This window comes from Carcharodon carcharias, chromosome 2 (assembly GCF_017639515.1).
Source record: "Carcharodon carcharias isolate sCarCar2 chromosome 2, sCarCar2.pri, whole genome shotgun sequence".
Classification (NCBI taxonomy): domain Eukaryota; kingdom Metazoa; phylum Chordata; class Chondrichthyes; order Lamniformes; family Lamnidae; genus Carcharodon; species Carcharodon carcharias.
The window spans coordinates 216,549,974-216,564,847 of NC_054468.1; the positions used below are offsets into that span (position 1 = coordinate 216,549,974).

General features: G+C 44.0%; 1 protein-coding gene across 5 annotated transcripts in view; it reads left to right on the top strand.

Annotated features, from left to right (window-relative positions):
• The window catches only part of ltbp1 (latent transforming growth factor beta binding protein 1), a 383,746-nt gene that overhangs the window by 224,175 nt on the left and 144,697 nt on the right, over positions 1 to 14,874 (top strand). For all 5 annotated transcript variants that reach the window (XM_041215598.1, XM_041215616.1, XM_041215607.1 and 2 more), the window contains 2 exons: positions 126 to 216; positions 1,316 to 1,414. In XM_041215598.1, coding sequence (XP_041071532.1) covers positions 126 to 216; positions 1,316 to 1,414 — 190 coding nt within the window. The remainder of the gene's footprint in view (positions 1 to 125; positions 217 to 1,315; positions 1,415 to 14,874) is intronic.

Genomic DNA, 14,874 nt, shown 5'->3' on the forward strand with positions numbered 1-14,874 from the left:
AACACTGGTTGTGTCAGGGTTCCAACTCAATACTGCAAAAATATTGTGTTTTTGGTGCTAATGTTTCATCAAATTGTGGCTGCCCTCAAAGTGGAAACAAAACGTAATCCTTTCATTGAATTCAGGAACTTGAAAAAGACAAGCGTGTCATGGAATCTGGCCTGCCCCAGCTATCTCCCAGTATTACCACCATCCAGATAAACTCTGGCTTCCCTGGTATGTACTCTTTATATCACAAGCAACTATACATTGATTTCCCCCCCCCTCTGTTTGCAGCTGTAGCAACAGTGGATATAACTGTGGTTCTATTTCTGGTTTGTTAGATGCATGTAACTTTACCGTGTCTGTTGCTGTGTTTCAGTTAGACGTTGATCTGCCTTTTGACCCCCGCCAGGGCTGTGAAAATAACTTGCAGTTCTACTTTTGAATTTGAAGGAGTTACTAGTTCAAATAATTTCCCGATTTTAACAGGACGAGCTGAGCAGAGAAAGTTCCTTTCCTCTGCCCTCTGCAAATTCTCTTCCCCTACATCTCCCCTGGGAGGACAGCCCAGCCCAGCCCTTGGACATTGTGGGTGCTACCAACACCATTTCTAAAATTCATTTTTGGAATGTGAGGGTCGCTGGCTAGGCCAGCGTTTGTTGCCAGTCCCTAATTGCCCTTGAGAAGGCGGTGGTGAGCTGCCTTTTTGAACTGTTACAGGTCATGTGGTGTAGGTACACTCATGGTGCTTTGTTTCCCCTGTGACAGTTTGATGGCTTGGAAGGCCATTTCAGAAGATAGTTAAGAGTCAACAACATTGCTGGGTCTGGAGTTTCATGTAGGCCAGACTGCACAAGGAGAGCGGATTCCCCTCTCTGAAGGGGATTAGAAAATCAGAAGGGTTTTTATGACAATCCAGTTGTCTCATGATCATTATTACCGAGACCTTTTTTTATTCCAGATTTATTAACCAGCTGCCACGTCTCTGGACTATTAGTCTGGGGCTCTGGATTACTAGTCCAGCAACATTACTACTATGTTACTATTCCCATCCTTGGCCCTGACCTGATTTGTTCCACATTGTAGGGAGACCTCTCTCCCTACATTATTTTTCTTTTGTCACCCACCATGCGTTTATAGGACTGATTGGTGAACCTGTTTAAAAAAAAAAAGCCACAGTAGCAATGCCCATTGAAACTGAGATTTGAACCCTCCATCCAGTGTTGATTCAGCTGCCTTTGGAGAAATTAAGCTACGTTTAATGTGTAAAAAAAAAATGCTGCACTACTTTTGTTTCCATCATTCAGATCTTTTTGCTCTTATTTAATAACAGAAGTGGTAGAAAAAACGTCCCCCCCAAACCCGGTCCACATTGCCCCGGATGTGTCCACTTCCAGCTTGACTCATTTCATTGCATCTACTCAAGTTGCAGGTACAGTAAACATGAGCGGTGAGAATTTTCTCCTGATCGACTGCCATAACTTTCAGCGGTAGACTCCAAATAAACTGGGGTTTCCATTTAACTTCTGCCTTAAGCTACTCCGGCAGAAGCCGCGAAGGATTTGTCCAGTGGAGGTCCTTTGCATTGGAACTTCAAACAGCTAAATAAGCAAGGTGACTTCTTTTGTCAGCCCCAGTTTAGAGCATTTATCCTTTGTGTCCTGAGTGATTCACTTCTGCAAACATTCCAAGTTTACCAGAGAGAAAAGTGATCTGGTGATACTGCGGGATTTATAAAGGGTAAGAGACTTTCAGAAAAGCAGAAAGGCCATTAAAATGAGGAAGCTGTCTCTTTTGACTTAAAGCCCCTGCACAGTATCCTTCATCTGCTTTCCACCATATTCCTCAATTCTATCCTTCTTAGAAACACACCTAATTCTTTCCTGTATTTGATCTGCTTTAACATTCATACCTGGTAACTCACTGACAAATCTATTACCCATTGGATTAAAGAGTTCAGCCTGGCTCCCTTCTTTGTGCTAACTTCCTAATCTTTAACTTTTGTTCTCAGTATTTCAACCTTTTACAGAGTGAAGAATGCGCTTAATTATATGAATTGCAAAATAACATGTTACCTTTTGCAAATTTTCAGTGAATGAAGTGAAGCTGGCCATTTTGCTTAGGGTGTAAGCTAATGACTTAGGTAATTAGCCGTAGACAACAAAGGATCATGGGAATGTCTTTCCATGAGAGAGAGAACAATTAGTTATATATAGCTTATGGGGGCACCGCTCAACAAGCATGGAGCAAGGTGAGGAGGCAGGCCTCCAAGAGCTACCACAGCCAGTATGATGATTGAGCCTGAGCTGTTGGTATTATCCTGCATCACACCCTAACCATCTAGCCAACTGAGCTAACCAACCCCCCATTCCACCATTCCATGATGCCACGACCAAACTCATCTTCCCTTCACACCCCCTGTCGGCATTCTGTAGGGATCATTCCCTCCGGGACACCCTGGTCCACTCTTCCATCACCTCTTACACCTCAACCCTCTCCCACGTCACCTTCCCATGCAACTGCAGAAGGTGCAACACCTGCCCCTTTACTTCCCGCCTTCTCACCGTCCAAGGGCCCAAACACTCCTTTCAAGTGAAGCAGCACTTCGCTTGCACTTCCCTCAATTTAGTCTACTGCGTTTGCTGCTCCCAATGCGGTCTCCTCTACATTGGAGAGACCAAACGTAGACTGGATGACTGCTTTGCCGAACACCTTTGGTCTGTCCGCAAACATTACCCAGACCTCCCTGTCGCTTGCCATTTCAACACTCCACCCTGCTCTCATGCCCACATGTCCATCCTTGGCCTGCTGCAATGTTCCAGTGAAGCTCAACGCAAACTGGAAAAACAGCACCTCATCTTCCGACTAGGCACTTTACAGCCTTCCGGACTTAAAATTGAGTTCAACAACTTCAGATCATGAACTCTCTCCTCCATCCCCACCCCCTTTCCGATCCCCCCTTTTTCCTAATAATTTATAATTTTTTAAATATATTTTTCTTTTCCCACCTACTTCTATTGTTTTTAAATTTATTTCCATCCATCGTTTTATCTCCCCTTTTAGCCCATTTTGATCCCTTCCCCTACCCCACCCCCATTAGGGCTATCTGTACCTTGCTCGTCCTGCTTTCTACCCTTAATGTCACCATTAGCACATTCCTTAGCTAATATCACCACTGTCAACGCCCCTTTGTCCTTTTGCCTATGACATCTTTGGCAATCTCTTCTTTGCTTCCACCTATCACTGACCCTCTATCCAGCTCCACCTGTTCCACCCCCCTCAAACAGCTTATGTTTCACCTCATTTCTATTTTTCTTTAGTTCTGATGAAAAGTCATACGGACTCGAAATGTTAACTGTATTCCTCTCCGCAGAATTTGTCAGAGCTGCTGAGTTTTTCCAGCTATTTTTGTTTTTGTCCCCAATTCCACCAACTGCCACAGTGGGTTTTGAACCCATGCCCCAAAACCACCACCACCCCCACCCCCGCCAAACCCAAAACGTTAGTATGGGCCTCTGGCTTACTAGTCCTGTGACAATCCCACTCCTCAGCGAGCCAATGACTTGAGTTGCTGTATTCTCAGGAAATCTCTTTCCAATCCCTGTATGAAACATCATTAAAATGGCATTGGTGCGCATGTGTTATTTGAGAACGCTGAAGGCACATCATATGCTATGTGCTTATTTGATCAGTACACTTCTTTCTCCCACACAACCGGTATTTGGATGCACTAATATATTATTCAGTTTCACGTAACTGGTAAATAGGTAAACTCATGTCATGTTGTAATTAAAAATAGAACATTCAGAAAGCAATGAAGTACTTCTGTAACGATCAGGCAAAAATTGTGACTTGTTAGAAAAACACAAAACATATAGTGCCGATCAAAGTGGCTTACAGATAAACTCTAGGGTTATATCATTTTTCCAGAACTGACTTACTACAATGGATACTTACAAAATTCTTATGGGGGAGAGACGGTGTATGTAGATAAGATGTTTCCCCCGGCTGGTGAGTCTAAAACCAGGGGACATAATCTCAGAATAAGGGGTAGGCCATTTACGACGGAGATGAGGAGGAACTTCTTCGCTCAGATGGTGATGAATCTTTCGAATTCTCTACACCAGCGAGCTGTGGAAGCTCAATCATTCAGCATGTTCAAGACAGAAATCGATCGATTTCTGGAGACCAATGACATCAAGGGATATGGAGGTAGTGCGGGAAAGTGGCAGTGAGGCAGATGATCAGCCATGATCTAACTGAATAGCGCAGCAGGCTTGATGGGCTGAATGGCCTACTCCTGTTCCAATGTTCCTATGATACGATTTTTCACTTCCCAGTTATTTTAGTGAATGTCAGTGATGTGAATAGTAAAGATCTTAAGATGTGACTAAAGTGAACAAATGGTTTCTTCTTAACTCTGAACCCTCGTAGAAGCCCTTGCTATGTGGGCTTTTAAAAATAGTCCTATTTACTTCTGAAGCGACTGGGGCATCTGAGTGTTACAGCTTCCATCATTGTCCCTCTGCAGCTAAACAGGTGAAGGATGTTTAAAGCAAGTCTGACTCTATAACAGGAAACAGGATTACTAAAGTAATCAAATTGGTTCAGTGGATTTGGTTTCCTATTAAACATCCTCAGTGATGTTTATTTAAAGATTAGATTGAGTTTTACAAAGGTTCCTTCTGTATTTAGGTGTATTGCTGTGTTTGCAAATGCTCTTGTCTAGTATAGTTAAAACTCGAGACAGCTGTGATGAGGACATTGTAGGATACAGTAAGAACAGGATTATTGCTGGACGTGATAGTTTTGGCTTTGTGAAATATTCCCAGATTGCAGAAACAACTGCAGTTTGACATGTAGAGATTGGAGACTTAATTCTGTTTACTACATCAGTTGTTGATCCTAAACAGCTGATTTCTCATCTACATGTTATCCATCAACAACATCAGCCGAAAACACAGCATTAGTTTCCTAAGTAAGCTGACAACACCCAGTTCAAACTTAGCACTATCCCTCTTGATGCTTCCACCGTCTTTAAATTGTCACAGTACTTGTCCGACATCCAGTATGGCATGAGTAGAAATTTCTTCCAAGTATTAGGAATACCAAAGTCATTGTCTTTGGTCCCTGCTCCAAACTCCTCTCCCTAACCGTTGGCTCCATCCCCCTGCCTAGCAACTGTTTGGGACTAAACCAGACTGTTTGCAACTTTGGGATCATTTTTGACCCAATTGCCTCAAGGGTGGGCAGGCCACCCAATGCCCACCCCACTATTGGCAAAATTGAGGAGATGGTGGGTGTAGGTGGATAGGTGGCAGGCATGGCACCTACTAGATTTTAAAGCCACCAGTAGCGGCAAATCCAGCCCACACTTGTTCTCTCTGCGGCTCCAGTGTAATTCCATATGCTGACCCAAATACATCACCAGTCCTAGTGACGTATTAGACAATGTCATGAATGAGTCACTCACCTAAGATGTAAGCAACCTGAAATTTCAGTGCTACAATGCAAAATTTAACCTTCAATTTAACAAAGTGAACATGTGTTCCTTCCTATTAAATACACACAGGCATTAGGAGGAGGAGGAGGTGGCTGATACATAGCTTTTATGCAAGACCTTGATAATCTGCTTACAATGGGCTATCAGCCAGCAATATAGAATTGGCTATTGTGCAGTTTCTCGGAGGAGCTTTCTACTCTGTTTGGAGAAATGCCTTTGTGCACTAAGATAAAAGCAAAAAACTGCAGGTGCTGGAAATTGAAAACAAAAACAAAAATACCTGGAAAAACTCAGCAGGTCTGGCAGCATCTGTGGAAGGGAGCACAGTTAACGTTTCGAGTCTGCGTGACTCTTCAACAGAACTAAGGAAAAATAGAAAAGGGGTGAAATATAAGCTGGTTTAGGAGGGGGGTGTGGTAGTTGGGACAAGAGAGCTGGATAGAGAGCCAGCGATAGGTGGAATACTGTTGAAGAGTCATGCAGACTCAAAACATTAACTGTGCTCCCTTTCACAGATGTTGCCAGACCTGCTGAGTTTTTCCAGGTATTTTTGTTTTTGCCTTTGTACACTGCTGCCTTTTAAATAATGTGGCTTGCCATAATCATGTGATCTTAGGTCATCTGGGGCAAAGCAAAGGCTTTGGGCAGAAAAGCTATTTTTAACTACCGTGTGAAATATGGCTTCGGGAGTGTAAAGCTGAGACGAAACAGATTTTCATAGCTATAAGAGAGCCAGCCACTGTAAGATGGTTGCTGGAGAGATGTTAGATGATGATTCTGATGAATTACGCGACACCCCAGAACAGGTCAGCCCCGTCAAGTCTCAAGGTTCGTGACTATTGAAATGATGACTGCAGAAGGACAGCATCGAGTTAATGTGAAGAGTCGGATAGACACCGGCACCATGTGTGACACCATGAGCTTCACAGAGCTGTGGAAGCTGCTCTAGCTGGTGACCTGTGGATGAAGCCATCAAAGGTAAAGTTGAGGTTAAATGATTGGAATGATGCTCAGGCCAAGAGGACAAACTAAGCTGAGAGCTCAATGCAATGGAAAGAAAGAAGATAGCGGATGTTAAGCAAAATCCTCTCAAATCAGCTGAAGCAAGTCAGAAGCTTGGACTGATAACCCTCGATGTAACAGGAGAGATTTTCAGTGTTTCACATGGCACCAAGCCATTGACTGCTGAACAGATCCTGACAAATTACAAAGATGTTTTCATGGGTCTCGGTGCCTTCCTGGTGAATATCATCTTGATGTAGATGAGAGTGTGAGACCAACTCGGCTTCTTCTGAGGAGAGTTCCAGCTGCTCTCAAGTCTAGCCTGAAAGACAAGATAGAGGAGCTTAAAAAGATGGGGGTGATCAAGAATGTGATAACTGCTACTGACTAGATTAGCAGCATGGTAGCAGTGAAACAATCTGAAAAGCTGATAGTGTGCGTAGCTCCAAAGGACCTCAAAGCTTTGAAGAGATTCACTACTGCATGCCAACCATTAAGAAATTTTGCTGCAACTTGCCAAGGCAAATGTTTTTATCACCCTAGATGCGAAGGGTGGACACTGGCAAGAGAAGCTGGATGAAAACTGCAGTTTCCTGAATACGTTCTGGGCACCATTTGGGAGGTCCAGGAGGTTGTGCACGCTGTTTGGTGTTTCCACTGCTCTGGAAGAGTATCAAATCAGACAGCATTAGATAGCCAATGATCTTCCAGGCTTGGAAGTGACCGTGGGTGATTTGCTAGATATGATGGAAGAGACCATCATAAACCAGGATCACAATCTAGTGAGACAGCTAGAGAGAGTTCGTCAAATGAACCTGAAGGTGAACAAGAAAGAACTGCAGCTTGACTGAGGTCCAGTACATAGTTCATGTGCTGACAGCGAAAGGATTTTGCCCTGAACCTGAGAGAGCTGTAGCAGAGATGCAGCAACCAACAGATGTGAAGGTGGTTCACCAATTTGTAGGATTTGTGAACTACCTAGCAAAGTTCTTGCCCGATTTGTCATCAGAGTGTGAACTTCTGCACAAACTCCCTGCGAAAGATGTTCAATGGTATTGGGGCACAGAGCAAGAAGCAGTGTCAGTTGCTTCAAATAATTAGTGGCAACAACGCCAGTGCTGAGGTACTGTGATGCCAACGGTGAAGTCACTCTGCAGTGTGATGCCAACGAAACAAGACTTGGAGCAGGGATAACCAGTTGCATTTATATCCAGAGTGTTAATGCAAACTGAACGACGCTATGCACAGATTGAGAAAGAGTGCCTGGCTACTGCCTTTGCTTGTGTGCATTTTAATCAGTGCCTGTGAGGGAGAGACAAAGTGACGGTAGAGTCTGACCACAGGGCACTTCAAAGCATCTTTCTCAAACCGCTTCTATCTGCTCTGAAGCACCTGCAAAGGATGTTACTTTGTTTGCAGAGATATCATTTGGAAGTGAAGTACACGCAGCGGAAGTGGATGTACATTGCCGACATGATGTCAGGAGCCGCGTTCCCTTTGAAGCAAGTTGATGATACTGGTCAGGTGTGAAATCCCCCGGATTCAGTGAGAAGCAACAGGACGACATGCTCTGCAAGTCATCAGTGCAGCACAGACACAGAACCTGACAGAGAAGCATCTTGCTCAGATCAAGCAAGCTGCACAACAAGATGCAACTCTCCAAGTGACACAGGAAGTGATGGAAGGATAACCTGAAACCATCAAGGACACACCTGTTGCTATAAGGGAGTATTGGGCAGACAGAGATGAAGCCCAAGATGGGCATCTTCTGTAAAGGAACTAGAGTCATCATCGCTAAGGAGATGAGAAAAGAGATGCTGAAGTGCATGCTTGCAAACCATCAAGGAATCGAGTCCAATCTGAGGAAGGCAAGTGAAGTGCTCTACTGGCCAAACATGAGCAGTGCAGTGTTTGTAATGAAGATCAAGCTAAGCAAGCTAATGAGCTGCTAATGACTCATGACATCCCGGACAGACCATGGATGAAACTTGGAGTAGACCTCTTCACTCTCACTGGAACTGCTTATCTCGTCACAGGTGACTACTATTCAGACACTGGGAGTTAAACCAGCTGACGTCAATAACCACCAGTAAGATTGTAGAAGGCCTAAAAGCACACTTCATTCATTATGGCATTCCTGATGTTGTGACATATGGCAATCCCTCTGTTCATGAGTGAAGATTTCGAACACTTCATGAATGATTGGAAAATCATCTCCGAACCATCCCCAGTCAAATGGAAAGGCTGAGGCAGAATAAAAATTACCAAAGGGATCATCAAAAAATCGAGTAGATCCAGCACAGATGTATACAAGGCAATCCTAGAGTGGAGAAGTAAACCTACTGAAGGCATGGAAAATAGTCCAGCCCAGTGACTAATGCCACGCAGCACTCTAACTACTCTTCCATTAGCTCAAAAATCACTGAAGCCAGAAGTGTAACAGGAGTGAGTAACAAAATCAAAGTGAAACGATAGAAAACCAAATTTCACTTGGATAAAACTGCCAGATTGTTTCCAGAGTTGAGAGTTGGAGAGCTGGTCAGAGTGCAAACATTCAACACACTTAATAAAAGTCAGTCCACTTGGCACATGGAACCTGTGTAAAGCAGTTTTCACTTCGATCACACACAGTGTAAGTGAACAACCAGATATATCGTTGCAACTGCAGACATCTCTGTGCAACCAGAGAAGCTACTCCTCCACAGCAGACAGCTGATGGGGAAAAGTTGCTTTCACCAACTGAACAAGAAAGGGAACGACCATCAGTCCCAGAGGTCAGCTACTCCCCGACAAGCGTATTGGATCAGCAGCAACCCTCACCATGGCAACGATATTCCCCTGAGAACGTCACCCCAGGAACCAGCAGGCACCAAACGAACGACCAACAGCAACCCGCACATGTACCATAAGAAGACCTGAACACTTTAAAGATTATGTGTGCAATGCATATGTAGAGACAGATGAAAGTAAGGCAAACTAGAATGAACAGTCTGCCGTTCATGTGCGATAACTTTCTTTATGGACCATGTCTGTGGGTAACTTGCAACTGCAACCGATATTGCAAGCAACATGTTTTTTTTCCTTCCATGAGAAGGGGAGTGTTTGGAGAAATGCCTTTGTGCACTGCTGTCTTTTTAGCACTGTGGGCTGCCATAGTCCTGGGGCCTTAGGTCATCTGGGATAAAACAAAGGCTTCGGGCAGAAGGAAACAGCTCATAAGCTACTTGCATGTGGTGTCCTTCACTTGTGGATCATTTGCAGCATCAGATGCTTGCTTAAAAATTATCCCTATTGTGGCACAACAGATAGTCTGAGGGAGCGTAGTACACTCTGCTACGTTTGTTATACAATGAGCATTTTCACCAAAAACTGATCCAATGTACTGTACTCATGGAGCTTACGCCACTCAATCCAACTTCAGCAGTGTTTTGGCCCTGGTCTGCACTAGAATGTTATTTTCATAGATTCATATCAGGAGAAATCATATTCTTGACAGTGCAGTTACCCAGCGAGCATGTACTGTAAATATTTGTTCTGGAGTTGGTCAAATGAAACTAAAAATATATTTGGGTTACACAAATTAGCACCGCATCAGAATCACTTGAGGTGATGCAACCAAGGATGAAAAAGACTAATGGGGAACTTGGCTTTGTTTTCCTTGGCTGGTGGCATTCCCAGTTGTAAGAGCATGTCAGTTTTAGTATTGGATGATTTGTATGAATGATGCAAGCGAGTGTTCCTGCTGGAGCAATGGACAGCGCTTTCACTTAGTGCAGTTTTGCTTTCACTTTTTGTGGCGAACATATATTTTCTCCCCTCTAACTCCTCTCTTTAGGCCAAGGTGGCTGAAACTGGTACACTGGGCATAACCAAGGAAATGCCAAGCTCCCAAAAAACAATCCCCTAGGGAGGAGCTGGAAGAACATACGAACAAGGAACAGGACCAGGTCACACGGCCCCTCAAATCCACTTCACCATTTAATAAGACCATGGCTGATCTGATAGTAACCTCAAATCTGCATCCCACCTACCCCCAATAACCTATCACCCTCCTCCTTGCTAACCAAGAATCTATCCAACTCTGCCTTAAAAATGTTCAAAGGCTCTGCTTCCACCACCTTTTCAGGAAGAGAGTTCCAAAGACTCAGGACCCTCTGTGAGAAAAAATTGCGCCTCACCTCCATTTTAAATGGGCGACCCCTTATTTTTAAAGAGTGACCCCAAATTCTAGATTCTCCCACAAGAGGAAACATCCTCTCCACATCCACCCTGTCAAGACCCCACAGGATCTTATGTATTTCAATAAAGTCGCCTCTTGCTCTTGTAAACTCCAGCAGATACAAGCCTAGCCTGTCCAACCCTTCCTCATAAAACAGCCAAAGCACCTCAGACATCCAAGGCTTTTGTTTTAACCAAAAATATATACATTTTTTTTCCTTCACAAACCACTACAATTGTCATGCTTCAGTTAACCATAGCAGCATCCTGCTTTGTGAAATCTCAGCTGAGAGCGCACACGGTCAACTGATGTTACCTTTTAACTGATAGCCAGGAGTTGTGCACAACTGACCCTGGATGACTTATTTCTTGTGAACATTTTGGCCATGTGGCTACGTGTTCGACCCCCAATTGGTGCTTTCACTTCACGAAAGTCAAAGCGCAGGACGCAACACGGGCGAACGATATTTTTTGACCAACAGATTTTGGGTGGGGGGGGGTGGTGGTGTAAGTGTGGAATTCTTCGGCTACTTTTTCTAGCATCTGGATCGGATGGGAACATCTTGAATAAATTCAAATGAGCAGTGGCTGCCCTCATGGATGCAGGGAGGCTATTTTGACCTCCCAAATAATGCCACTACCCCTTCCTGGCACAGGCAATGAGCACTCGAACTCTCAGTTCAAGTAGAATTTAAAAGGGCAAGTAGTTCATGTCAAACATTCTTCTCATAAGTGATTTGTTTCTTTTCTTTTGCTTTCTTGCAAGTCTCATTCTTAATTGTATCACCTATGTCAGTGAAAGGGGTGGAGGTGGAAGATTTCTCAGTTTGAATTCTATTTGGGAGCTAAACATTTATTGTTGAGTGTGTTTGCCTTGGACTGACACAGGGCTGAACTTGGGGTCATAGTCTCAGGACAAGCAGTTAGCGACTTAGGACCATGATGAGGAGAAATTTCTTCACTCTGAAGGTTGTGAATCTAATCCTCTACTCTGGTAGGCGGTGGATGCTCAGTCATTGAGTATGTCCAATACAGGGGCCAATAGACCTTTGGACACTAAGGGGGACCAAGGGACATGGGGAGCAGGCAGGAAAATGGAGGGAAAGCAGATCAGCCATGTTCATATTGAATGGTGAATCAGTCTTAAGGAGCCAAGTGGCCTCCTCCTGCTCTTAGTTGTTATATTTTTATGTCCTTATTTAGCCTACAGGAAGAGGAGGATCGAAGGGGTTAACCGCTGGCTTGCTGGTGGGGTGTACCCCTTTGTTCCCTTGTGCCCCCAACAGAGTGTAGAGGCCAAGAAGAATGTTCTTAGACTAAGATGCCACTAACCATTTCTGCAGGTGTTGACAAAGGCAGATAGAAATGACTGCGGGCATCTGTGTTCTCAGGGTCTGCATCAGCAGTGAGGCAGATGCCAAACTTTTGCATCTGCTGTAAATATACCCGCAGTCACCGTATAGCAAAGGGCTTGCACTGATAGGTCATATTAGTCAGCTGTGTCCTGTTACTTGACTGTATCACTTTGTAAACCGAGCGTAGCAATGACCAGTGGAATGGTACCTTGGAGTGACGGAAAGAGTAATGAACTTCACAGGCAGCTTCCTCATCATTACCTTGACATCAGCCATTAAACAGGGGGATGAATGATGGAGCTACTCATTCACTTTTTTGCTGACTTATGCCTGTGCTCGCTGCCGCTTAATCTTCTGTTGATGGGTGGAAATACCTTATCAGACTATCCAGAAGTTTTCTGATTCTTGCTTCTCTATTGCACCATTCATTTTAATTTCTCCTCATCCTGTCCATTTACTTCTTTGCAATTTTCATCCTCTGCTACTCGTCTCATCAGTAAACACGCCGGGGGAACAATTTGCACATTTAACAGGCATAAAACGTGGGCAAAAAATGAACAGTTTTGTGGGGGCTATGTTCCCTGCCTCAGGCTTCAAATATGTTGAAACCCAGATTGTCCTGGATGATATTCAGATGCCCTGGCAGTTTTCTTAAATGGCTGTTGGGCTCCTTGTGTAATGAGTGCCCTAACATCAGTTTAAGGACCCTGCTCTGATCACATTGAATGGTGAAGCTGGCTTCAATAATAGACGGAGCCTATTCAGGCTCTACAATAGTCAAACCATTTGACCTCTTATGCACCTACCTGAGGGTCACTGCATTTGTCTGCCCACATGTTGCTGGTTTCATGGGAATGAGGCTTCAGGCCCAGTCTTGGGAGATTCTCGGGCCTACCTCTTTGGACACATACACAGTGAAGTTGTTCTGACTGTTTCACTCTTAAAGTTTGATGCTAGCCAGTTTTCTCTCCCGCATCTGAGTTTTGCTGAAAAAAAGAGTTATGTTGAAGCTTTTCATCTTGCACTCATCAGAACACTTCACAAGAATACCAATATAAGGGGGAAAACAACCATTTATACTGTATGAGAAGAGAGTGCTGATTGGTTGACATGTGGACTCTGATTGGCACCTTGGTATTGCCATGAATAATGCACCAGTGATGGTGACTGATATCATTGCCCTGAGGAATGAGTCAGTGGATGGCTGTCATTTATTTTGTTTAGCTGACTCATTACTCAGAGCAATGCCTTGACCAATCAGGGTCAAGCTGCCTGGTTTAACAATGCTTGGCACCTTATCTGGTCACCATATCTGGTGCATTCTCCATGGCCACACCTCTACCAATCAGAGTACACTTGCCAATCAATCAGCACTCTCTTATAAAGTATAATTGTTGTTTTTCCCCTGATATTGGTATTCTTGTGAATTGTCCTGATGAGTGCAACATGAAAAGCTTTGACATGTCCCTTTATCAGCAATACTCAATCTCTGTACTGCAGACAACTATTTGTAAGCTCTGGAAATAATTATGCAAATAAGTTTTTTTTGCGCCAGAAAGTTGAGCGTTACCTGCACTTGTGATTTGATCTGCAGTTGAAGTGCATGCCAAGTTAGAACTGACTTCTACCCGAAGACAGACTTTGCCCAGAAATCTGCTAATATGCTCCAGGGTTGGTTGGTACCAGGTTGAACGAGCTGCTGAAAAGCTCAGCCCACCAGGACTCTCATCAAGCAAGAAAATCTAGGGAAGGGGAGTAGTTGGTAGAAAGTATGCTGTCAGCAGAAAGCACGATAACCTGTACAAGGGAATTGAACAACATTTTACAAGAATATAGGAAATGGGGCTAAGTGGATACTTCTTTCAGAGAGCAAGCATGCGCTTGATGGACCAAAAGGCAACTTTCTATGCTGCAGAATTTGACGATGTTTGTGGATCTAGACAATGAATGCTGATTGATAATGGGGAACCTCACTGCGGAGCTCTCCCTGTCTTTGCCTGTGGCCCACAGACTCTCCATCCAGGCTCACAGGATGGCTCCAGGAGCAGAAAGTTTGATGGATTTTGCCTCTCCCTGATCCTGGGGGAAATGGGGTTAATTATAGTGTTTCCTACTACAATCTGGGATGGGATGAGCTAACTCAGCTTAGAGCAGGGATGTGACTCAGGCCATTCTGAACTGCAAGGTGAGCTGTGCTAACTGAGCCCTCAATTACTTGGTGGCACTGGGAACATCGAGTCATGGTTATTCATCAACAGAGAAGCACAGACAGTGCGCTTGTCATTTTTTGATGTCCATTGTAGCAGTCAAAGTTGCCGGCTACCAGAAGGTTATTCTGAAAGCTCCTCAGGCCCCACATCTTTCCTTTTATCTCAATTTCTGGTAATGCCTTGGAAGCAACAATTTAAAATGAGTTTAAGAAAACAGCACACGTGTAGTTTGTACATGCGTAGCACAGATAAGGAGAAAGCTGCACGAGGGAGAAATGAATAGGAGGATAGGTTGATAGGATTAGATGAAGCTTGCTGCCCTCTTGGTGATAGCAGTGTGGCACACTGACTGAAATCAGGTATTACACACAATAGCACAGAAACAGGCCATTTGGCCCAGCTTGTCTGTGCTGGTATTTTTGCTGCACATGAGCTTCCTCCAGCCTCGCTTCATCTGATCTTATCAACCTATCCTTCTATTAATTTCTCCCTTGTGCAGCATTCCCCTTATCTGTGTAACTACAAGTGTGCTATTTTCTTAAACTCTTTTTAAATTGTTGCTTCCAAGGCATTACCAGAAATTGAGATAAATGGAAAGATGTGG